This window comes from Vanellus vanellus (assembly GCF_965231255.1).
Source record: "Vanellus vanellus genome assembly, chromosome: 2".
Classification (NCBI taxonomy): domain Eukaryota; kingdom Metazoa; phylum Chordata; class Aves; order Charadriiformes; family Charadriidae; genus Vanellus; species Vanellus vanellus.
This window is the reverse complement of record NC_138906.1, coordinates 112,189,374-112,213,714: the sequence shown is the minus strand read 5'-3', so window position 1 is coordinate 112,213,714 and position 24,341 is coordinate 112,189,374. Positions and strand designations below refer to the sequence as shown.

The following is a 24,341-nucleotide window of genomic DNA, read 5'->3' as shown; positions in this document are numbered from 1 at the left end:
ATTTCCTGGATTATTTTTAAAGTAAGTAAAGGTTTTGGACCCATTTTCTAAATAAATGTAAACTGACCTACCTGCATTGAATCTAGAGACTGAAAACAGGGGTAGATTTTATTCAAATGAATAAATAATTGTGTATACGCATATGTATTAAAAAAAAAGGTGGGTTTTTTTTACTTACTGACCAAACTGAAATGTAAGGAAAGAAGTCTCATCTTGATTTGAAGTGTACAATTTTTATTGTCTTGTCAAAGAAAATAAACATTTTAGGTCAAACAAAAATGTGCATTTGTGCCACATTTAAATATTTATATATTATTCAAATGAAACAGATTGATGCCAATTATTTGTGTATCTGACATTTTTGCCCTGCTCCAGCTATACTGATATTGATGGCTGAAGAAATAAACTAAATGTATGCAGGTGAAAAATATGAATTCACTACTTGTAACATACTCTGAGTCTTGACAAAATCATTACATTACTAAAAATTGCAGAAGAATGAGGTTTTGATAGCTGAATCACTGACTGGAAACAATTCTGAAAAAAAAAAGAAACACTTTTTTTTTATAAATATAATCAATGGTCTACAGTAAAAGACATTTCCCAAAAATAGCCAATAAAATCAACCATTCAGAGACACTGCCATGAACTAAAGAACTTATGAAACAGCTTAAATGTTTTTATTAGGCACTGTCTCTCCAGCTATTTGAATGAAGCAATAACTGAAGTTTCAAAGTACAAATGTCTCCAATCATGCTGAAAGGAGATAAAAAAAAAATCTCTCTCCTTAGGAATCCAAATAAGTGCATGACTATTATTTGTTGTGTTGTTTTGTTTTGTTTCATATATATGTTTTCCCTCTAGCATGAAAAAAGTAATCTCTCTCTAATGATAGCACTGGAACTATCAGGAACAATCAACTTTGCTTGCTTCTCCTATTGTATAACTTACATTTTACCTATTATTTAGAAAACACTGAAATTTCAACCTCCAAAGTGACTGAATGTGATTCAGAGGATGGGGGGAGGGTACGTTGACCATGGCCCTACAGCCCACAGTGAGGTTCCCTCTAGGAGAGGAATTGTGCAATACCAGTTCATCTTCAGAAACAAGAAAATGTTACCTCCTTCCTTTCATCAGCTCTTCATTTTTAAACTGCTTTACAAATTTTCTGTGTTGTTTACAAACTCCAAACCAAATTCTCCACTATTACAAGTCGGTTAAACTCAGATGTCTTAATTTTCTTTGCAACAACTTGCAAATTCCTCTCTTCAACTCCATCTCCTGTTCTCCATTAAGCTCTAGTACTTAAAAAAAAAACATTTTTAAACTGTCATTGGCCAACTTAAATAGGAATGTAAAACCAGATGGCAATTTTTCTTCTAAGTCCTTCCACAGTTTTCATTCTCTGTAATTGAAAACATTTTTATCATACTCCCTGTACTTAGGTAAAAAATTACTTTGTTAACATGTTAACTTTTCCTTACCCAGTATCATTAAAATAATTAAATTCTTGCATCTTAATGCCATAGCATCCCTTCAAGTCCAAGTTTGTTGCCTTTTATCATTAATCTGTTATCATTCCTTATCACATTTGGGTACCAGTGAATCTACTCTTAATAAGAGGTCTGCTAATAAAACACATGTATTAGTGTGTTAAATGCTCGCATATTAAGTATGCTTGCATATTATGCAGAAAACAGTAAAGTGATGTCTATGGGATGTGCTCCATCTGTTGCTATGGAATGTAGTTTACAGTTTGTAAAAATAAATGCACTAAATATCAGTCCCAAACTGCCAGGTTTATTCCATGAGCAGGTAACGGTTTCTTTACAACTCTGTTAAGTATCTGGACATCCCAGAACAAATTCTCTTCACCAAGTGGACAGAATTTTACTCCTTATTGCCATGACCAAGCATGAAAATTTTAAATGAGGTGTCGGGAATCAGAAGTCCTTTTGAAAATGGTAAAACTAATCTCCTGTTAAAGGTGCAGATATAAAAAATGTTCTAGAAAAGGTCTGAATCTGACTTGAATCAAGAGAGTTTGAATATATCTGATTTCAGGAAACTTTACATTTGATTTTCTTTCTTAATCACTTAATGTATGATTTGAAAACTTCACTATAAGTGAAGGTGTCCTAAGCAAGTGTGCTTGCTTTTATTTATTACCACATCATCATTTCATTATTATTTATTTTTGTATCTAAAGCTATTAACTGCATTATTACTATTACTATTGTTATTACTATTTGGATTGTAGTAAAATAATTGTTTATTTTCTCTTTGTTAATATTTATCAGTGTCCTGGTTTCAGCTGAGATCAAATTAATTTTCTTTCTAGTGGTTGCTGTGTTTTCAGATTTGGTATGGAATGAATGTCAATAATGCATATTGGTTTAGTTGTTCCTAAGTGATGTTTATAGTAGTCAAAGACTTTTTTCCCCTTCCCATAGAAGCTCAGAGGGAGCATAGACTGAACAATGGAATATTCCATACAGCAGATGTCAGTTCCATAGACATCATGCCTGGTATATAAATGGTGGTTGGCCTTGGGGGGGGGGGGGGGGGGGGAAATCTATGATCACTGTTTGGGACGGGCTGGGCAACCAATTCACTGTGTGACTTTTGTCTCGTATATTCTTTTACTATTATTATTGTTGTTGTTGTTGTTATTATTTTCCATTTATTATTCTATTAAACTGTCTTTATCTGAACCCATATGGATTTTTTTCCGTTTCCCCTTCTTTTCTCCCTACCCTTCTAGGGGGGGAAGGGGGATTGAGAGAGAGGCTGCCTGGTGTTAAACCACGACAATCAGCTACTGTAATTAGCTTCACAATAGCCAGTAAATATGATGGCTTATAGATGAAACATTCCTTAAAAACAAGACACTGGACCAGTCTTGTGCTCAGTGATATTATGAGTGAATGGTATTTAAAAAAATATTAGCACTGAGAGCTGCATGATCCAGTTTGTGAGCTGATAGTGCAGGGTACAAATTGGAAGAAAGTGCTTCAGCTAGTGAGGGGCTCCCTGGTAGGCAGCAGCTCAGTGGTGAGAGCCTTCTGAATAGCCTTCGAGAGTCTCTAGCTGCTTTGGTTAACTTATTTTGTACAGCCCTCTGGCTACACGCTAGTCATTACTTGTCTAAAGCTCCTGCCCAGACCTCGGTTGCTTGTGATGTGTTTTCTACCACGCACAAGTCTCTGTTCTGCTTCCTCTGCTTCACAGTCTGTGATGCTATCCAATACCCACCTCGTCTCATTCAGTGCTTCCAACCTGTCTTTGGATTCCTTCACTGTCTGCTCGTGTATCACATGCTTCATCCTCTCTATAAAACCTTCCAAACTTAGCCCCTACACACCTCTCCTCGAGAAGCAGCTCTCATGTTCTTTTGCACCGCAGTATTCTTAGGGCTCACCTGACAGTGATGTACTTTAGAAAGTAGAATCTCACTGAGCAAGAACAAAGAGCTGTAAAAGGGTTACAAGGTCTTGTGACACAGGATACTTTGTATAAACAATGCATGCCTTGCTGATGAATACACCCTTGAAGAACAGAAGGCTGATTACAAGGGAACATCCTTCAGCAGGGGGCGCCAAAAACCCGCTGAAAACCAGACAACTGCTAAAAGAACCATAAAGTCGACAAAGATCTGCCGTAACCGAGGGAAAGGTAAAGGCGGCAGTGAGGGGCCGCGACCACCGATTCAATTAAGAGACGGAACAGACCTACCCCCTCCCCCGTATTGAAGCATGCGCACATCAATAAAGGACATTGTCGCTTTAAACGAAAGCGAGAGACTCTACTAACCAATAGAAAGGGTTAAGATAAGGTACTAACCAATAATTGTAACTAAAGGTGTGTATTTCTGTGTTTTGAACCGTATAAATATCCCGAGGAGTTCGCAGACCGGCGTGCAAGCTTTGTTGATTACCACCTGGCACCCATCTTTGTGCAGAAATGATTTAAATAAATACCTCTGCTCTGTGTGTAGGGTGGCATTTTGCATACTGGGTAAACGACCCTGCTTTGGGACAACAGTACTCACTAATACAGTAAAGCATAAATAAATGAAATAAATCATACACTGCCATGTTGAATGTTTCCTGTGCTTGCTTATCGATTCGCATTATTACAGCGACCTCCAACACTGTCAGAAGGTAATGCAAAGAGACTAAACTATCTCCTATGAGAGGGAAATGGCGATGACCCTGGCAGAAAGAGGGAAGGCCCTACGCTGAGCTACGGCAACTGGTCGCATCCCATACACTTTCACGAGGCCGCGGAGCAAGAAACTACAGCTCACCTCGGGGCAGAACAGGCCTCAGAGGCGACACAGGCCGGGGGAAGGAAGGCCGCCCGACCAGGGGGTGCACAGCCACGGCTCTAGGAGCTGGCAGGGCCTGTTCGCCCCTCGCAACAGTCCGCTCACCCCCTCCCACATCCTCGCAGACCAATTTTACCTTAACTGCCTTACGGCCCCCCCGCCCCCCGCGGGTAGCCCGGCCCAGTGCCCGCCTCACCAGGAGCAGCGCGCAGGCGCAAAGCAGCGAGCGCGCGCGGCGGCTTCTGGCGGCTGTTGCGCCGCCCCGCCTCGCCGCGTGAGGAGGGCGCGCGCCGGGGCCGAGCTAGCGAGCGAGCGAGCGAGCGAGCGAGCGGGCGGTGGCGGCCGCGCCGCCGGGGCGATGTTCGTGGCTCGCAGCATCGCGGCGGATCACCGCGACCTCATCCACGATGTCTCCTTCGACTTCCACGGCCGGCGCATGGCGACCTGCTCCAGCGACCAGAGCGTCAAAGTGAGCGGGAGCCGCCGCGGCCTTGGGGGGGGGCGGTGTCGGTCGCGGCGTCTGCCGGTGGTAGCGCGGCCTACCGGGCGGAGCAGCGCTCCGCGCTCCCTGGGGTGGCGGGGCCGGGGCGGGGAGCGAAGGGCCGCGTCCCGCTGTGTCCGACGGTGAGGGGAGAAGCTACTGTTCCATAACGAAGCGCCGATAAGCAAAAAGGCTGAAACGTTCTGCGTGTGCTCTGGCAGATGAGGGAAAACTGCAAAATACCGGGAACTTCCATTGTACATGTATAAAATAATAGTAGACGGGAAGTTAATTGCTTTTTCCTTTTTTTTTTTTTCTTTTTTTTGCGCATAGTGACAAGAATTCAGGTGTCACGCGGTTAGATTTAAGAAATTTAATTTGCAGAGAGCAGTCATGTCTTTTGTTAGACCAGGTAAATGGTTGAGAAAATTGCTTTTCCACAGAAAGCTATGTCAAATGTAGCTTGGGCTTAAAAGCAAGCGAGCAGCCCCTTCTCCCTGATCACAAAAGCACCACTGTCCCCCAAAAGGTAAGCCAAAACCATGTCGGCCTTTGATCTGGACTGACAATATAGAACTTGCAGCCTAAAAAGAATGTTCCTAAAGATGCCAAGAGGTAGGTAGAACTCAAAAACTGTGTCCTTTAGCAATTGTAATGTTACTTTCCAATCATAACAGTATCCTTTATAAGACTCTCTTAAGAAGTCTTATTCTAACCAGAGTTTTACAACACTTGCAAAATAGCAGTGATGTATATCTGGCCCATTCTCACTAGGTGGGCCCTGCAGGATAGCAGTCGGGGAGGTTACAAAGTTGGGCTATGATGGTAACAACCAAGGTTGTATTAGATATCCAGAATGGCAAAAGTGAGGTGACTTTCAGTAAAGTTACATAGTGAATGAGTGACAAACAGGAGTGGATGCCAGGCTTCTTGAGGTGTTTTTCATCTGGTTACCCATATGAATTCCTCCACAGTTTTTCAGAAAAAAAAAAAAAAAAATCACAAAGATGATCAAGATGTATGGAAAATCCAGAGAAAAAAGGTTAAGTCACTTGTGTGTGGTTATAAAACAAGGTAGGAATATTAGAAACAGGATCTGTTCCCCCACTAGCTTGATTTTCTTTTTGCTGCCCTGCTCTGTGTTTGGGATGATTGCTAGGAGCTGCATCAGAGTTTTGCCACCAGATCTGAGCACATGCTGTGGTGAGGATCATGGGGCTCTAGAGTGAAACCGGGTAGTGTACTCATGGAACAGAGTGACTGAAGTGTTGAGAATTGTAATAATTTGTCTTCTGTTAATAACTTACTGTTTAAAAATTATAGACTTCATACCATAGTGCATTTTGCACGTGTATGCCTCTTCTCCCTGCTTGTAGTAGGGATATTTTCAAGGTCGAGTGAAGTGCAGTTGTGTACTGAGCCGGGTAGAGATTTCCAGATGAAAACGTTTAGTGGGGGATGTGTGTGTGTGTATGTTTTAATGGCTGCGTTTTGTAGTATTACTTAGTAAGCTTTATATACAAATTTTATGTTTGTATTTGATTTCTCAATAGGTCTGGGACAAAAGCGAAAATGGGGATTGGCATTGCACTGCCAGCTGGAAGGTTTGTATTTATAAAAATTAACACAGTTAAAATAATAATTTCTACTTTGTTTCTGAAGAAGCATGCTTAGTTTTTGCTGACTTGTAGAGTAGAAATACTCCTGGTTTGTTGTAGATCCTGTATTTCTTACGGTAAAATACTTTTTCTCTGCTTTTATAAAACATCTCTAATGCCTCTCACTTAAAGCAGAGGCTAGCATGCAGTCTTACATTATTAGTAGTTAGTTATGTTGACAGACTTTGTTATCAGTAAACATAGCAGTAACTGGTGTTTAGGCAGTTGGAAAACTACCTTTATTATTAATTAATATTTTCTTTTTACATATTGTAAGACTTGGGGGAGAGAAAGGAGAAAAAAAGAAAAAGGAAGAGGTCTGGCTATTAAACGTTACATCATCTGACATCTTTTTTTTTCCTCAAAACATTTGAAAACTGTGTCATATAGACTCTCTTTTTCATCAGAATATTTAGTGCATTCAGCTTCTGAATTGTCCTTAAATTTGTATTTAATAGGACCACAGTACAACAATCCCTGTAAATGGAAATGCAAGTGAAGCTTTTGAATTCCGTTTCTCTGAAAAAAGAAGTATTAGGTTGACTAGGTATGAAAGAGGAGTTTAATGAAAAAAAGGAGAAGATAAGTAATGCTCTGCATGTGCTTTGGAAGAGTACAGGCAAGCTAGAAGTGAGCATGGTAATGGCTGAAAATTGAAAAAAAGCCGTACTTCTTGTGTCAAGGCAGAATCTTAGTTTGGAACTTACGGTTTAAAGGAGTAATAAATAATGCCTTGAAATATACTTGTAATAATTGCATTTTAAACATTAACGAATATCAACAAAACTTTGCAATGCTTACAAATGCAACAGCTGTTGTGTAACTTTGAGTTTTAGAAAAGAACATAGGTTTCAAAGGAATAGTCTTATTACTTCCTAGGATTTACTTCTGCTTCTGCAGAAAGTAATGAAAATGTATGATCACTTGGACTAATACAATCTGTATGTTTCTCTATAATGTTGTTGGTGTTATTTTGCAGACACATAGTGGATCTGTGTGGCGTGTGACATGGGCCCATCCTGAATTTGGGCAGGTCCTGGCTTCCTGCTCTTTTGATAGAACAGCAGCTGTATGGGAGGAAATAGTGGGAGAGTCAAACGATAAACTCCGAGGCCAGAGTCACTGGGTGAGACTTTAACATATTAATTACAGTTTCTACATGTTCTCAAATAAACAGATTTACTGTGACTCATTGATTTGTTTGTTTATCATAGTGGGCTGAGGCTTTAAACTGTTGAAGTTCCAGAATTAAACAGAAGACTGAACATGAAAATTGTTCTGAATACCAAGTTACAGGACATTTCTGGTTATGAAACATACCTTCTATTCCTGAAACAGAGAAAGCACCCTTTTCTTTTCTGTTAATATAAAGTATTCCTGATTTTGCCTATTTTTTCTTAATTTGTGGCAGTACTCCAACATAGAGCAAGTATTTTTAAAGCATTTGGGGAAAACAGCTAAATGGCATCATTCAAGCCAATTGCTATTAATTCAATTACAATTAATTACTATTAATCAATTACAATTAATTCAGGTCACTACTAAACATGTTTCTTAATAAGATGTTCCCTGGAAAACAAATTGCAGACATGAATTCCCATCTATAGTAGAATTAAAATTGTGGGGTTTTTATTCTGTGAAAAAAGCTCGTTTGAAACTGTCATGCTGTTCTTTTTCATCTTTCAAACAACAGATCAGGTATTGGGGGAAATAGTTTCCTCAGAAGTGGATTTTCTGGGTAGCACTTCAAGGGAATTTTAGATCTAAACAGATTATTTTGCAGCTATTCTTCATGTGTAATCTTCTATAACTCAGGATACCTGCCTCTAATGTTTTATTTTGTTTTAGGTTGCTAAAATATCTGCAGTTTTCTACTTTCTACTAAAGTTTTCTAACATTAAAATATGTAATTGTGAAAAGTTGGGTTGTCAGGACCATCGGTGGGGTACGAAAGCTGACTTCCACGTGCAGGAGGCAGTTTTGATGCATAGTTTTCAGATCAAACTCATACTTTCTTGGCAGGAGAGGAGACAATTTGAAAAAGAAATGTTTACCATTTTTTCCTCTTTCAACCTAACTGATCTTCCTGTCAAATGGCTGCTGTAGTTACCTATTCCCTTATTGGAAATACTTGTTTTGATGCTTCTGTTAGAAAATGCTTTGTGGTAAACTTCAGCAGCACTGTTGCTAGGTGTCACAGTTAATATTGTCACCAGTATGAATGAAGAGGACAGTTTCAAACTGCCTGTGGCCAGTACTCTTGTATTTAATACTTATGTTATGGTTTTTTTTGTGTTTTTTTTTTTGAAGAGCATAATCTAAACAACTCTTTTTGGTATCAGACCTTTGATACCCCTGTGAGTGTATCTCTTGATGCCTGAAATTGCATCAGTGCAATAATCTGTCATTTGTCCAATTCATTGGTGTATAAAGATTTTTTTTTGTTTGTTTAGTTTGATAGAAGAGGTAAGTGATCCTTTGAAATGGTATTGTCAGAATTTCATTAGCAGTCTTTAGGGAATAAATTTTTGATGGAAATTTCTTGCATTTTTTTCAAGAATTTCTGGCTTTCTTTGCAGGTAAAGAGGACCACTCTGGTAGACAGTAGGACATCTGTTACAGATGTGAAGTTTGCACCCAAGCATATGGGTCTTATGTTAGCAACCTGTTCAGCAGATGGAGTTGTAAGGATTTATGAAGCTCCAGATGTGATGAATCTCAGTCAGTGGTCACTGCAGCATGAAATCTCATGTAAGCTAAGCTGCAGTTGTATTTCTTGGAATCCTTCAAGGTATGTTACTAAAACTGTACGTTTTGTTTTAGACTGTTTAAGCAGAAGATCCAGAGAGTGACTTCTGAAATTTTGTAGAATAAATCCTAAAACATGCATGGAGAAGACTGAATATACATTACTTGGATCTGAAAGCAAGCTGCTAACGTTTCTTCTAGTATAACAAGTTTGGCAGAGCCAGAGAGGTGTTACAAAAAGTCCACATGTGCTCTGTGAGGAAATATTCTCAGCTTAATTATTTCTAACAAGTAATGAGCTAAAGAGTTACGGAGTGCTCTTTATTTTTCCCACAAAATTTAACTTGAATTTTCACAAGAGAAAGTGCTTATAAAGGGACAATTCCTGTCTCTTTCTTCTTTCCTTAAGTAAGATGTTGTAACAGGTAATAATTTTGACCACCCTAACAAGGATGCGCACCCTTGCCAGTGCAAGAGTGCTAGGAACCACAAGAGTCTTGCTAGCACAAATACAAAGCCTAAGAGTTGTTCTTTTAGTTGTGTCCTCAGGGGCTCAAGGTGCCTGAACAGGAAGGAATCAGAGAGGAGTTTGGTTGGGTAGTCCCCAACCAGAAGAACACATAAAAGCAGAGCTTCTCCTTTGCTTCCCATCTCACATCCTTCCCCAGCAGTAACAGGAAGGGAAAAACCATTCAGGGCTGAACTGCTTTGCATTCTGTTTGTCCAGAAGCACTTAATGGCTTTCCCTATAGGCGTAGTGGTCTGTGTCCCGCTGATCCAGTTATTCTTCTATTCATTAGTAGCAGTCTGTGCTGAAGGCTCAGAGTACAGGCTTTCACTTTAATGCATGGGATGGGGTTAAAAGTTGATTTAAAAACTAGAACTCATCTGCATTTAACTTTTGTAATCTGTCTTCCAAATGTGAATTAAATCTGACTAAATCAACCATTGAAAGTACTGCAAAGAATGCAGACTGTACAATGAAACTTGTGGCAAATACTTGACTGGAGATACATATATAAAATCAATCCTACTCTCTGGGAGCATCATCTTGAATTGCCAAATAATGTTCCCTACTGATTTCACTTTAGTGGGTGTATATAATGGGCTTGCCAAACAACAGCATGGAGATTGTACAGGTAACTGTGAATGAACTTACTCATGTGTCCTTGTGATTTTTTTTTTTTCCCCCATTGTGATATTTCTTTTGTTACTGTGTTGTTTTCTTTATAGATAATGTGTCTGAAATTTAAAAAATGGCTTGGTGTACTTTCTGTGAAATAATTTGTAAATGTAACTTTATTTTCACCTTTTAGCTCTCGAGCACATTCTCCAATGATAGCTGTAGGAAGTGATGACAACAGTCCAAATATATTGGCTAAGGTTCAAATTTATGAATATAATGAAAATACCAGGTATGCTAAATGACAATATATAACATTTGTGGGATCTTAAAGTACTTTGTAATATATAGCCTTTTATTTTATTCCTGTCATTAGATGTAGAGTGGAGTAGTAAATAATACCTTAATTCTGTCTCTGAGCCATTGGATGGGAAAGGAGAGGGAGACCTCAGAATGGTGACTGATGTTAACAGACATAATTTTGTTCTGTCGTAGTGCAGAAATGCCAGTGTTCTTAGCATTTTAAAGGGAGAATTGTTCTTTCTGCTCCTACTAATTTATATGCTGGTTTTGCACAACGAATTAATAGAGCAAAGTTGAAATTTGAATTGTGTAGCGCTAGGGACTGTTTTGTTCAAGACAACCTTAAAATGCTTTTAAAAGCATGTTTATAATGACAGAAAGTCCTGTGAATTACTAGTGTTCTGTAGAAGTTCAGTTTGTACAGTTAAGAATTCACAACTAGAAAAGGCCAGGAAGCATGTGCACAACCACTTTTAGTTAAATGATGACAGAGAACTTGTGTTTTATTCAGTGTGATTGGTGTGGGAAGGTGTTTTCTGGATTTATGTCAGGCTTCAGACAATGTTCTCTCCATTAGCAATAAAGAAAAGTCGTAACTTATTTGGTGGTAAATAGAAAATGGAATATATGTTTATCAAACGGCGAAGGAGGCAGATAGTGGTCTGCTTACAAGCACAGAAAATTTAGTAAGTTACTGAGACATAAATTTCCTTTAGATTTGTGAACAGAAGCATGTTTTTATTTCCCTCTTCCAACTGTAAACAAAAATGTTCTTTGTACTGGAATCCTTGCTTTGTTGTATGATTCAGCATACTGTTAGTTACTGTATGTGGTGTACTCAGTTTCTAAAGAAAACGGTTTGTAATTGTTACTTAAATTTATGGTATGAAAATATTTTTATTTTTGCAAGTCTCGCCATGTATACTAACCCCTTTTCCCCTGTTCCACTATGACTGGCTTATATAATTTGCACCACTGGCAATTTTGATGGCACTAAAAGTTAATTTCTTATGTTGTACAGGAAATACGCAAAAGCAGAAGCTCTGATGACAGTCACAGATCCTGTACATGATATTGCATTTGCTCCAAATCTGGGAAGATCCTTCCACATCTTAGCTGTAGCAACCAAAGATGTACGAATTTTCACTCTAAAACCTCTAAGGTGAGCTTAAAAGGAAGTTAGTTTGGTATGATGTGGTACATACTATATGGTCTTATTTTAATAGTATCTGCAAAGCAAAAGTAGTAACATATGCAGGATTGTTTTTTAGCAGCTTGATTTTTAAGGTTACAAGATTGTGAGCAATTCTATACTTTTGTCTGAGTACCTCTTAATACACCTAATCTAGTAACAATTGTTACGTAAACTTGAAAAATGTAGTCCTCTGTCGTCATGTTCAAGCCCAGACCTTTGAACAGTTTTGTGCATAACTGTCACTTTTCTCTTAAACAGGAAAGAATTGACTTCATCTGGAGGATTAACAAAATTTGAAATTCATATTGTAGCACAGTTTGATAATCACAACTCCCAGGTGTGGCGAGTGAGCTGGAATATTACAGGCACAGTGCTTGCCTCCTCTGGTGATGATGGCTGCGTTAGGCTCTGGAAGGGTAAGGTCACTCACCTGAAATACATTAGCTTTGTAGTATGCTGCATATATGTAAGAAACTTTACTCAAAAAATAATTTTGGAGTAAAAGCTCGTTTTAGTTTTGCGAATGTTACATTTTTGTATTTCTGTTTACATTTCAGAAAAAAATAACTTTCTGTGCTGGAACACTTGCATGATTTACGCTGCTGTGAATAGTTGTTACTGTAACCTCTAATTCTTTCACCAGACTAGAATTATGTAGAGTTGACATTTTTAAAATTAACACATGTACTGTATTACTATCTTTGCCTGCTGCCAAAACCGGAAAATATACATTCAATCACAGTGTTCAGGCAAACTGGCTTTTTTCTGTTTAAATTTCCAAAAGCAATAAAAAAAATCCAGTGGTAGATTCCTCATCCATTCTCAATTGTTCCTCAGTATTTTAATAAAGGAAACTCATTCTTGCTACTGAACAAAACTGAGTTTTAAATTGTGGATAAGCAGAGAGTGTCAGAGAAAGGGAGATAAAGGGCCAGATCCTCAACTGTTTGGAATTTATATATTGGTATTGAAGTTCAATTCTAATTCTCACCAGGCGCATAGCAGTTGAACATCATAGTTGTATCAAACGCTGAGCTTCAGAAGGGAAACTAACAGGTTTTATTATATCTATATTTGCAGCTAATTACATGGACAACTGGAAGTGTACTGGTATACTGAAAGGTAACGGGAGTCCGGTGAATGGTAGTTCTCAGCAGGGAATTTTTAATGCCTCTCTAGGTTCAGCCAATACAAGTCTACAGAATTCACTAAATGGATCATCTGCCAGCAGGTAGGTTAATTAGTAGAGAGACTGAATTTCAGTCTCTTCTCGTAAGTTTTTGAATTTCGCTGAGCTTTCATGTATGTTTTATATTTTTTTTTCAAGTACAGTGTAATTTATTGCACAAATACTTCTACAAGCTCTTCTAGTTTTGTTCTGTGATTTCCGTTATGACAGTGTTAAGAGGAAAATGAACAAAACCCTAAGCTGTACTGAATCATTCTGTATAAATAAGCAACATAAACAACTTTTTTTACTTTTAGTCCGTTCACATTAGTAAAAATAACTTTCCTGAAGCAGTTTCAAACAAAGAGAAACTTCATCATACTGCTGTGTAACTGCCCTTTTGTTTTAGATGCATGTTTAAAAGTGAAGCAAAAATGGCAGCAACAAATTCTGGTTTTCACTGGGATAATGTAGCGGAAAGGAAGGAGAAAAAGATACTTCATAATGTATGATTTCAGGAATCATATACTAGTGTTGGTTTATTTGCATTTTTGCAGGTGTAACATCAATTGGATAAAAGTTTTTGTTTTTTTAATCTTCCTCCTATGGCATTCTTACAGCAGATTAACTTGCTTTCTCTGTTATGTTTTTGTTCTGTATTAATTTCTGTTTAATAGGTAAATTTAACTGCCTCTTCTGAAAACCATTTTGATTTGTGCACACTGAAATCTAGAAATATACTGAGCCCTGCATTTGTATGGTCGAGTGTTTACAATCAACTATACAGGATGTGTCCTATGTAAGGACTAGATGTGGCCAAATTCTATAGCAGCAGCTTCCAAGTTCTGTGGCCACCTTTATTTTTTTCAAAATAGCCTCCATTTCCATCCATGTGCAGCTACTAAAATGGCTTTTTTCAGTTTAAAATGCTCATCTGTAAAGTACTATGACAGTTTGCTTTTGGAGAGTAGCCTTCACCTCCCCTTCAGCAATCAGTCCTGAATGGCAGTTTTGGCTTCCAAATCCCGAGCTGTGTTGAACAGAGAAGGGCTTCCATGTTTAGTAAGCCCTTGTGAAACTGAAACTTCTAGCATTATTTTAGACTCCCTCCATTGCTCTATATTTTGAAAGTGTGGTTTGTGTTTTTTTTTTTAAATAAATTATTCTCAGCTCCAATTTGGAATTGACATTCTGTTACAGAGTTAAGTCTGTGGCTGTGGAATTTCAAAATGTATGGTGTCTTGTCCTAGGATTGAGCCTTACTATAAAAAAGATGCACTTTCAATGTTTTCTTTCGTAATCACATAGGCTTGAATTGCATAAGCACAGTTTGCTAGCTTTTGTTTTAGTGTGTTAACGCTTACAATAAGGATTTATGTACTGACATTTGACTAAATTGGTATGCTACACAGAATTTATTTTGTCTGTGACTGTATATGTTATGTTTCAGGGTCTATAGATTTAAACACTTAAAAGAGTTAAGGCATAGGCAGATCTGGAGAACTTTGTTAAAGCATGATCACCAAACTGGATTTGTAATGAAAATAGTGTCAGAATAGGTGATGTAGATTGTTGGAAAATAAGTCAGTAGGGCTCTACTGTTATGTTGATGTAATTGTGTGTCTAGATTTATGATACAATTTCCATTCTCCATTTGTATTATGTCCTTTTTAACAGAAAGCAGAGCTGATACCAAGCTAACTGGAGTAACTTTGGTGTTTTGCTGCTTGTTGCATGCACACAGGAATGGAAAACGAACTCCTTTTTCCCCTCCCCAACGCCGTTTGACCTCTCCCAAGACACCAGCAGCCTGCTAACTACTAAATGCTATTCAAAAAGCCTTTTTAAAACACGTTGTGTACGTTTATTTTGTACTAGCCCGCACAGTTGGATATTGTTGGAACTCCTGATAGAAAAATACTTGGAGAGGCTTCTTGTTTGGAAAAAAAACCCACAAACAAACAACAACCCAAACCCCCAAACTTCCATCAAAAGATATTTTTTTTTTTTTGAAGCTTGTCAAATTAAAAGACTAGTTCATGACTAAAAATGAGAATTTTTGTCCCTGATTGCGGTGGGAAGAGGGAAGTGACTATTAAAGTAATTTTCATTGAAATTGTTTTGATAACTAATTTGTTTTGCATTTCATAGCGTTCAGCATTTGATTAAGATTCCTAAACATCACAAGTTTGTAACTGCTTTGTAATTTATGAAACTGTTACTTTTAAAGGAATAAGAAAACTGTGTTTTGACAATTGTACAGACGATAGCTTTTAATAGTTTGGTATTGCTTCACTTATACCTTAGTACGACTTCAAATCAATGTTTTGTAAGTACTGTCATACTTTCATCATTCTAAGAGAAGTACTTTTTGTGATACGTACTCGTACATTCCTGTGGTAATAATTCCATGAAGTAACTAAAATTCTCTAAGCATCGTATCCTAAAAAACGCAAACGCTTGAGCCATACAAAGATTGAAACCAAAATGCAGCTTGTTGTGAATTGCCCTATAATTTCATTAGTTGTATAGCTGTTCCTTTATGTAAGTCCACAGAACTGTAAACAAGGCAGAAAACTTCTGTAGGTATCTGATATAGTTATACTAAAATGCACAAGTATTACGGGTAAGTTCTAATAAAAACAGCAGAAAAATGACATGAAATGGCATAATTCTGAGTCTTGCACTCACCAGGAATCTTAAAGTTACTCTGAAGATTTTGCAGAAAGATGTAAATACATACAAAGACTGTATTTCACTGAAAGTAGTTATTCTCTGTAAATGTATAATATTAAACCTAAAGTATTGTAAAAACAATGATGTTTTTACGTCTATTCTAAAGTGCTGTGAAGTTAATCTGAATTAGATGCATATGCAGAAAATGTACTTGGATAATATTTAATGTATATTTTGTGTCGGAAATGAAGCGTTACTAAAAGCTCTGTTAACAAATGGCAGGAATTCTGGGAGAATGAAAGCCTGTTAATAGCTGTGCTACAACATCCTTTTGATTTCCAAAGCAGTCTGTTCTTTTGTAAAAATGTATACTAGGATTGTTATAATGCTATTCTTTTCTATAAATCTTAGTGGAAAAGACTATTATTTTGCTTTAAAGAACAATTTCCAGATTTGTCTTGTTTTGAATTACAAGCCTTGATTTCTGCTATTATGTTCTATTGGTTTTGGCATGGATATACTAAAGCCTTTTTTTTTTTTCCAGCATGTCTTTTCTCCCCTTTGGTTCTCCTTGTATTTACTACCTTTCTCTTTTTCTTTTTTTGTTTTGTGTTTTTTTTTGTTTTGTTTTGATTTGTTTTTTTTGTTTTGGTGTTTTGTTCCTTTCTTAATTGTTTCAGGTATTTCTTTCCCCCTCTGGATTCCCCACGGGCTGGATCGAGATGGTCCAGTCACGCCCAGCTCCTTCCTCCTCCTCCTCTGATAGAGCACTCTTGTGATGCTGACACTGCCAGCCTCCAGTATCCTCACCCTCGCAGACGATGTGTATCTCGGCCTCTTAATCTATTACCTGAGAATGAAGGGGTTTAACACATTACTTTATTTAAACTCTGAAGGGCCTTATTCTGGTGTTTGTGAATGCTTCCAAATGATTCCATTTCTGTCTGCCATGTAATTTCTTCTCTTGTACAGAAGACTTGAAAAAAAAAATTTGGGAACTTCATGCATGTTTTGCAAAACAAACTACAACATTTGGAACGTGTTTTTTATGTTTGTGTATCAAAGGAACATTTTATTCTGTACCCTTTGCACTATGGCAACATATACAAACAGTATCAACCATGAGCTATTTATGGAGTAGCTGACTTCAATGTGCCTGTCCTTTTTTTTTTTTTTTTTTTTTTTTAAATCAGTTTAGTATGGTCTTGAATTGTTTTTCTTTTTGTATATTGCACTGACATGTGAAATACGTTCTTAATCATGCCTTCAAGAAGTTGTTGAGTAACTAAAGGATGATATTGGATCAACTTGTAAAAGAAAGAAGAAACCGTTCCTGTGTATACTGCAGCAAATTAGTTTGGAGTGTTTGGTTACTTAAAAATTTTCCATCTTGCTGTACAAATATTCAAATTTTATAATTGTGGTTGACTAATAAACTTACTGTAAAATGTTTGTATTAGTATGTTTTCTCTTGTAAATTTTTTTTTACCAGGTTCCCGATCAAGGAGCTTATTTGATTCAGGTGTCCAGTCTCATAGCTTTGCTTTTGTGAAGTTGTGCTATTTTGGATGCGCAGTTGCATATTACATTTTTCTGCCAGTGTGCTCTGACTTTTCTCAAGGGTGTGTTGAAGGTCTGCAGAGACTACTAGAGTTGTTGGATTTCAAATTATCTCATAATTCTTTTCCAGTGATTGAATAATTCACTTAAAAACATTTTGAAGTAATAGTACTGACTTAACAGCCTCCTTTGTTGATGTGTCAGCGCAGGGCCATCGTTGTTGTGGATCAGCGTGCTGGCGCTGCCGCCAGCTTCGGCTGCTGCGAGACAGGTGGGAGGATAAAACTGGACAATGACTCCGTGATATTGCTAGGGAGTAGCGTTGCTGTGCAGGAGGTAATCGCTGAGCTTGTTCAGCAGATCTTGGGGTGAGGAAGGGTAAAGGTGGGCTCTGTGCAGCAGACACCCAAAGTGTAATCACGCATTTCACTGTGCTTCACCATGGGCGTATGCTGTGTCCTGGACTGGACCATTCGTGTAGGGTAATGGAGAGGGCAACCTGCATTCTTCCAAAAGGATAGCAAATTCCTTTTACTTCTATTCTGAAAACTAGTTGCTCCACACCACGTTTGTTTCTTGATTTATCTCTGAGGAATCTAGTTTTAATTAAGTGAAAAAACATGAGGGGTAACAATAGTGTTCTGGAGTGCCTGCTGACCGTGTGGAGGGAGGGAGGCTGCTGATTTTTCAGCTAGCAGAAAGAGAACCGGGGGGGGGGTGGGTGGGAGGTTTAGTAAAAGCAGGTACTTAGACCTTTTTACCGAAAAGTTAACTTTTATAAAACCATGCCATACTTTGTATGGCAAACAACAGAAATGTTACATGATTAAAAAATAAGGCTTAAATGGGAGTAAGAAGTAACAATATTCCTCTGTGAGAGAATGAGTTATTAAAAAAAAAAAAGTTTTGATCTCTTTTTTTTTTTTCTTGTTATACTGGGATTCATTCCTAACACAGAACAAACCATTTCTGGGTACGCAAGCAGCAGAATACACTTTTGAAGGTTTAAGCCACTGACAGAGAATTTCTGTCTTAACCCTTTAAAAGGTCACTCCCTTCAATACAGCAATTGATCTTTCTCTTACTGCCCTTCTACTTGTACCAGGAAAAAACCCAACCATACAGCTCCTAGGGCTCCTTCCTAAGTAGCCATCGTCCCCCTCCCCAAACCGCCCCAGTCACAGGGAAGAAGCCCTCCCCAGCCTCACGGTCTAACGGACGACCGGCCACCTCCGGGGTCGGGGCCTCGCGCCCCTGCTCCAATCAGCATCCACCTTTCTCGCCTCTTAACACCCCCCCCCCCCCTCAAACTTTTTTCCTCCTTGCCGTGCCCCGGCCGGCCAATCGCCGGCTCTGGCTGGGGCTCGCCCATTGGCTGGGAGCGGGGCGGGCGGGGCGCGCGCTGCAGGGCGAAGCGCGAAGTGCGTGAGCGGGCGGGCTAGGTGAAAGTTTGGGAGGGTGAGCGGCGCGGCGCTGCGCACGCGCGGTCTCGCCCGCCCTCTGGGGGGCGCTGCGCAGCGCGGCGGGGCGGCGTGGGCGGGGCGCGGTTGGCCCGCGCAGCGCAGCGCAACGCAACGGGCGCGGGAGGCTGCGTGTGGCGGGAGCGGCGGTTTGAAGTTGTGGCAGTTGGGCCGCGGTGCCTCCCTCTTCTCTCAGGCGAGTAGCGGAGGAAGTGGGGACGCGGGCTGGACCAGGGCCACTCGGTCTTGGCCGCGGCAGCTGCGGGCAGAGCAGGGCCGATCTCCGGCCGTTCGGGGAGAAGGGGTCGTTGGCTTCGAGCCGCTCCCCGTGCCGGCCGCCCCCGGGCTGCGACGGGGTCGAGGGGGTGGAGCCGCCGCCGCCGCCTGTACGGAGTGCTGAGGGAGAGGAAGGGCCCGGGCCTTCCCTGCTGAGATCCGGTGGAGTTAGGCTGTTGCCTGGCGAGCGGCGGCCGGAGGCGATCGCGTCGCGGCGTTCGCTGCTGCCCAGGTGCTCGCTGCTGTGGAAATGGAGGAAGGCTGGCTGGGTCCAAGCAGCTTTACAGGCTAAATATAGGCTGGCGCGTCTTGCGGCGCCGGTGCTCTTAACTTGCAGGAGTGTTGCTCATTTTAGAAAGTCCAGGAAGGCTATAAAACTCTGTGGTTCGCCCCAAAAGGCTTGGGGGCAGAGGACTGCAAATGATTTTTAAGCAAGTTTGTGGATAAAGTGGGGTGATTGCCAAAGATTATTGGCTGTGATGTATAAAATAACGTATTTTTGACAGTGTTAACTGTGACTTGTGTAACTGTGTAGTTGTTTTGTTCCTGTTTTCAGATGCTGCTGGACCAGGGCTGATTGTGTTGCCAAGCAGAGTGCTATTTTAAGCAACTTGTACAGGATGATGGAAGACTTCAGAAATATTGCCGATGAGACATTTCCAAGCTTCTTGGGCAATTCACTGAATAGCAGTGCAAGTGTCGTTTTAGAAAATGTTACTCTTTTCTCAAACCCTGGCTTACCTGTTGCAGCTTCAACCGTTGCCAGGAGTAAAATGGGCTGTGCCAGCAGGTGAGACTATCAGCTAATACCACTTAGTAACATGAAAAACAGTTGAGTGGTTTGAAACATTTAACTTTGGAGAAGAAAAATACTTTTGACAGATTACTTGGTCGATGGTAAAACTATTTACTAATCAGTGGCATGCTAATCAGCAACCGTAGGATTGATTGTATTAGCAGTGAAAAAATCTGCATTATGTTAATAACTCATAGAAAACTTTTATTGAAATTACCTGTTAAAAAAATTGTTACAAGTCTAAAAACAAAACTATCAAGTTTCTTTTAACTCAGCTGTTCAGCTTAGCATACTCAAGTTTGAAGTCATGTAGGGAGTAATAAATTTTTAACTTGTGTATTCTCTTAACTCTATTACTATTCATTTAACTTACCTGAATCAGGCTAATTTTAGAAAGGGTAGTGTAAAAACTAGTGTTACAGGTACAAATTAAAATTTAACACAATTTATAATGATTTGTTCAGCAAGGGCTAGAGCAAAGAGTAACAATTAAAAGCCTTTGCTCACTTAACTGCTGTCCTGTGACTTAACAAGATCAGGCTTTTATACCCTGTCTTTCCACAAGTGTGTGTTCCAAATGGGACAGCACTAGCCACTAAAAATGATAATGTGGTATTTCCCTAAAGAGCTACAGAAGAGTGGAGAGGATCATTCAGGGTACATGTGTGTACCTGTAAATACAGATTGGCTAGAAAATGCTAAAATATTTGAATAATAATAATTCAATAAATGGACTTACAGGAGATGAGTGGCTGTCAATATGATTAATTTTTTCCAATTATTTGGAAAACAGGAGAGGTGCATATTAGAATGATTCTGTTGTGTGTTTTTCCTCCCCACCTTTACAGGCTTTCTGATACCTGTGCATCCTATTTAGAAGGGAAATATTCACCTCCATCAGGATCTTCTCACAGTAGTCGGTCAGATCCTGAGCCAATTGGGAGATTTGCCCTCAGCTTTCATGATGACACGTAAGTGAGATGGCTAAAATCTAATTCTGTTCTAAAAATGCACGTCTTACTGATACGTACTGATACGTAGTATGTAGATTTATATCTACTTTAAGCTAGTTATGGAATACTTCAGAATTGGTTTGCTCAGCAGCAGCATCTACTACTGGCCTTTTGATGGCAGTAACTGGAGAGCTCAGCTGCGCATTAGCATGTCAGCTTACAGTGTCTGGCAGCCTGGGCAGCTTTTCCTAATAGAACAGCTCCTCTGTGTTTTCTGAAGAGGGATAGTGGCAGGCTATGTGGAACCATCCCGTGCAATGGTAACACAGCCTGTACAGCCCCACATGAACAGAATTCTGCTGTTTAATTGACTAATTTGGCTTCATGTTTGTGACAGGATTAAATCTTTAGAAGTGATTTTTTTTTTTCTTTTAAATGATGATACTTTGTTTTGTTGTCACACTAATCAAAAATTCCCTAAGTGTGATTAATTAACTGATTTATTTGAATCTGGCTTGTATTTACCTAGTTTACATTCCATAATTAAGCTGTTTCTGAGTTCATGTGTGTGAATGATAGTTTGCACTGATTTAAATCTGTTCAAATTATGTATCATGCAGTTTGCATACAGAAAGGAACATCAATTTCTATTAAATTTAGCTTCCTTGTAGCCTCAGTGATTGCTATTTAGGAAGTAACTAGTGTTAGTGAAATAATTTAGAAAGCGTTACTAAGTGTTGGAAGCTGTTGTGTATATTATTCTAACCAAGATCAAATTTGTTCCTACTGTTGTGATGGAGACTGCAATGTGCATCTTTCTCACTGATAAATTGCACTATAGGCAGTATGTCCCTATGAAAAGAAAGAATAAGAGAGGGAGTCTGCTTTTTGATTGTATTCAAATAAAAAAAAAACCCCAAAACACGGAATAATTGCACTTCAGACTTTTAGAAATATAAAGAAAACTGACATTTGAAATATTAAAGCAAAAGTATGGTTCAGTTCACTCAGTATGGAAATTTTAACATCTTATATGATTAGCTTATCTGCCTATGTGGAAGTCATGTGAAACCAGAAGTGAAAAATAACTTTCCTGCAGAATTATAAAAGCTGTTATTTAACAGGACTATAATCGAATTTCAGTAAGTCATGTTCCTTATGATGTAGTCCCTAATTTAATGTTAGAAGAGGCATGCTGATATTGCACACTTAGGAAAATCTTGTCTAGTGCTTAACTTGTTCTCAAATGGATCATAGAACTCGCCTGGAATAGACCCTTTTCCCCTTATACTTGTCCCTCTTTTTGCAGAAACTAAAGGGAAAGGAACACACAGAGAAAAGTAGAGAGGCATATGTTACATTAAATTTCGCTGTTTGTTTCACACTTCAGTTTGTGACACTGAAGCCCTTGTAATCTTGGTATTTTTTGCTTTACAGTAATAGGTCTGTAGAGTCTATGTTAATGGGAACGGCTGACTTCCTAGAGATGAATGGATTAAAATTGGAGAATTTATCGGATTTTTATATATAGAGACATGTTGTATACTGATGTTGATCTATATATCTCACTGAGTGATTTTCTCATTGAAGTAATTCTCTTTCTAGGGAAGTTGCTACACAAGTTAAAGAACCTCAGCCAACTTCTGTTAGTTTGAAAGAATCCCACTCAGTACACGGAAAGCAAGATCAGAATGTCATTGAGCATTCAAAATGCAGTCAAGATGCCTTATTCGAGGTATTGCCACTTGAACGAATGGAAGGTATTAAAATTTGAGAAAAATTGTATACTGATTCTCAGTGTAATTAGCTTTTTATGCTAAAGGTGTCTTCTCTTGACTGTTCCACTGTTTTATGGCATAGGGTTTTGAAAAAGAATCTCTTTGAACAAACTGAAAATGGAGAAAGCTTGTTAACATCATGTTATTAGATTCTGTAAAGTACAGAGCTAGACAAGAAGCTGATGAAAGAATACTTGCTATAAAATACCATAATCAGAATGCTAGTGGGAATCTGAATTAATTTCAGGAACTTGTGGGAAAAGTGTAAGTTGTTTTCTACCCCTTCTCTTTCAATAGGAGTAGGTCTGTGAGATTATATTTTAACTAAAGTCTCGTTTCTTGCCCGATTGCATCTTGTAATAGGTGATCTCTAACTGCAGTCATAGAAACTGGAAAACTACTTTTCTACTGAGATGATGCATGAAAAAATAGTTTGGAATACTTGCTATGAGAACTGTGCTTTTTTGAAGTATTAATAGAGTAGTAGAAGCAAAGTAATATTCTGTAATTTATTTTAAAAGTGTGGCTATCGCTATTAACTTGTTTGGGTTTTTTGTTAATGCCAGTCCTGTGATTAAATTCTGCTCATTCCTTAAAGTACTGTAAATGTACTTAGTAAATATATACTTCTAGTTGTTACCCTTTCCTAAGCTTTACCTGAATATTTGCATAGGTTTTCATGAGGTAAGTATTAATAATTTCATAGAGAACATGTTCAATTAGAAAGTACTATGGTTTGTAATATAAGTGGGCCTTTATAAAACACTTCTAGCAGTGAAGTGTTGACTTCAGTCACTTATTATTATAGTCTTGAGGGAAGAGGCAGTAACTATAGCTACAAAAATCATGATGCTTTGGAAAACTGGGACTGCCCAGTGTTTGGACTTGATAGTGCCTGACTGTGTTTAGTTAATTGGTTTAAACTTGTTGTTTATTCAAGGTTTAGGATTCTAGTTTGGAAACTGCCTTTTATTCCCATCTATTATTTAAGAATTAGGAACCTTTTTTGCTAAAACCTGTATGCGTGTGTCTAAAATGTTCTCTGCCTTGTGGGACTGGCAATTGGATATAATGTAGAGACAAGCTGCCTACATGGGATCCAAAAAAAGAATTGGCCCAATAGGCGAAATGCAACAGTGGAACAGAACATTTGTTCTTACTTCTGCTAGTGCAACCTGGGACTCCTTAGTTTTTTGCACTGCCTTATAGAAATCCTTAAGGCAGTAATTGTCTTTCATAATGTTTAAAGTTTTAGTCCTGATGAAGCCCTGCCTTTTTAATTACTCCCAGATATTTTGATCATTATTATGAGAACATGTAAACTTTGGTATTGTGATAACATGTATGCTTCAGGGTTATTTTTATGGTGTATGCCAGGATCTTCAAGAGGCTTGGTCTGCTATCCTGTAGAATAGTTAACACTTAGTAGTATAATGTAAGAGCATAATAAAATACTGATTACGCTATGTTCTTTTGTTCCAGATTTGTCAACTGGATTATGTTTTCTTCCAGACAGTAAGAATAACAAGGTGAAACCTTTTTCCAAATACAGTGGAATTAATTTTTTTTTTTAAATATTAATCTTGTACTAGACTTAATTCTGTGAGAGGAGGAGGGAAGGAATTGAACTGTATTTATTGTTTTATGTCATGTATCCCCTAAGTTTGTAACGGTGCTAGCATGCTGAATGTGACATGCCTCACTTTGCCTCCTTTTTGCATATCACAACATAATGAGTACCATGGGAGCATGACTCCACTTAATCTTTCTAAATTTTTGTTTGCTGCTAGCCTCTGCTGTCTTATTATTCTTTATCCGTGTGAGAACCTTACA

At 38.6% G+C, this 24,341-nt stretch overlaps 2 protein-coding genes across 3 annotated transcripts in view; both read left to right on the top strand.

Annotated features, from left to right (window-relative positions):
• The first annotated feature begins 4,663 nt into the window (after nucleotides 1-4,663).
• On the top strand, nucleotides 4,664-16,860 carry SEH1L (SEH1 like nucleoporin). Of its 2 annotated transcripts, none has more exons than XM_082480055.1 (9): nucleotides 4,664-4,802; nucleotides 6,368-6,418; nucleotides 7,452-7,598; nucleotides 9,052-9,263; nucleotides 10,537-10,635; nucleotides 11,668-11,808; nucleotides 12,100-12,257; nucleotides 12,922-13,072; nucleotides 16,366-16,860. In XM_082480055.1, exons 1-9 carry the CDS (start codon nucleotides 4,692-4,694, stop codon nucleotides 16,553-16,555), a joined length of 1,260 nt encoding a protein of 419 aa, XP_082336181.1. In that variant the 5' UTR covers nucleotides 4,664-4,691; the 3' UTR covers nucleotides 16,556-16,860. The 2 variants fall into 2 exon arrangements, with proteins under 2 accessions (XP_082336181.1, XP_082336182.1); XM_082480056.1 differs by having other exon boundaries at nucleotides 14,687-16,487.
• A 580-nt stretch (nucleotides 16,861-17,440) lies between these two features.
• CEP192 (centrosomal protein 192) overlaps nucleotides 17,441-24,341 on the top strand; it is a gene marked incomplete at its 5' end in the record, with an annotated part of 76,244 nt that continues 69,343 nt past the window's right edge. The window contains 6 exons of the mRNA XM_082499212.1: nucleotides 17,441-17,613; nucleotides 18,902-19,213; nucleotides 19,538-19,771; nucleotides 20,626-20,748; nucleotides 22,336-22,490; nucleotides 23,991-24,037. Coding sequence (XP_082355338.1) covers nucleotides 17,441-17,613; nucleotides 18,902-19,213; nucleotides 19,538-19,771; nucleotides 20,626-20,748; nucleotides 22,336-22,490; nucleotides 23,991-24,037 — 1,044 coding nt within the window. The remainder of the gene's footprint in view (nucleotides 17,614-18,901; nucleotides 19,214-19,537; nucleotides 19,772-20,625; nucleotides 20,749-22,335; nucleotides 22,491-23,990; nucleotides 24,038-24,341) is intronic.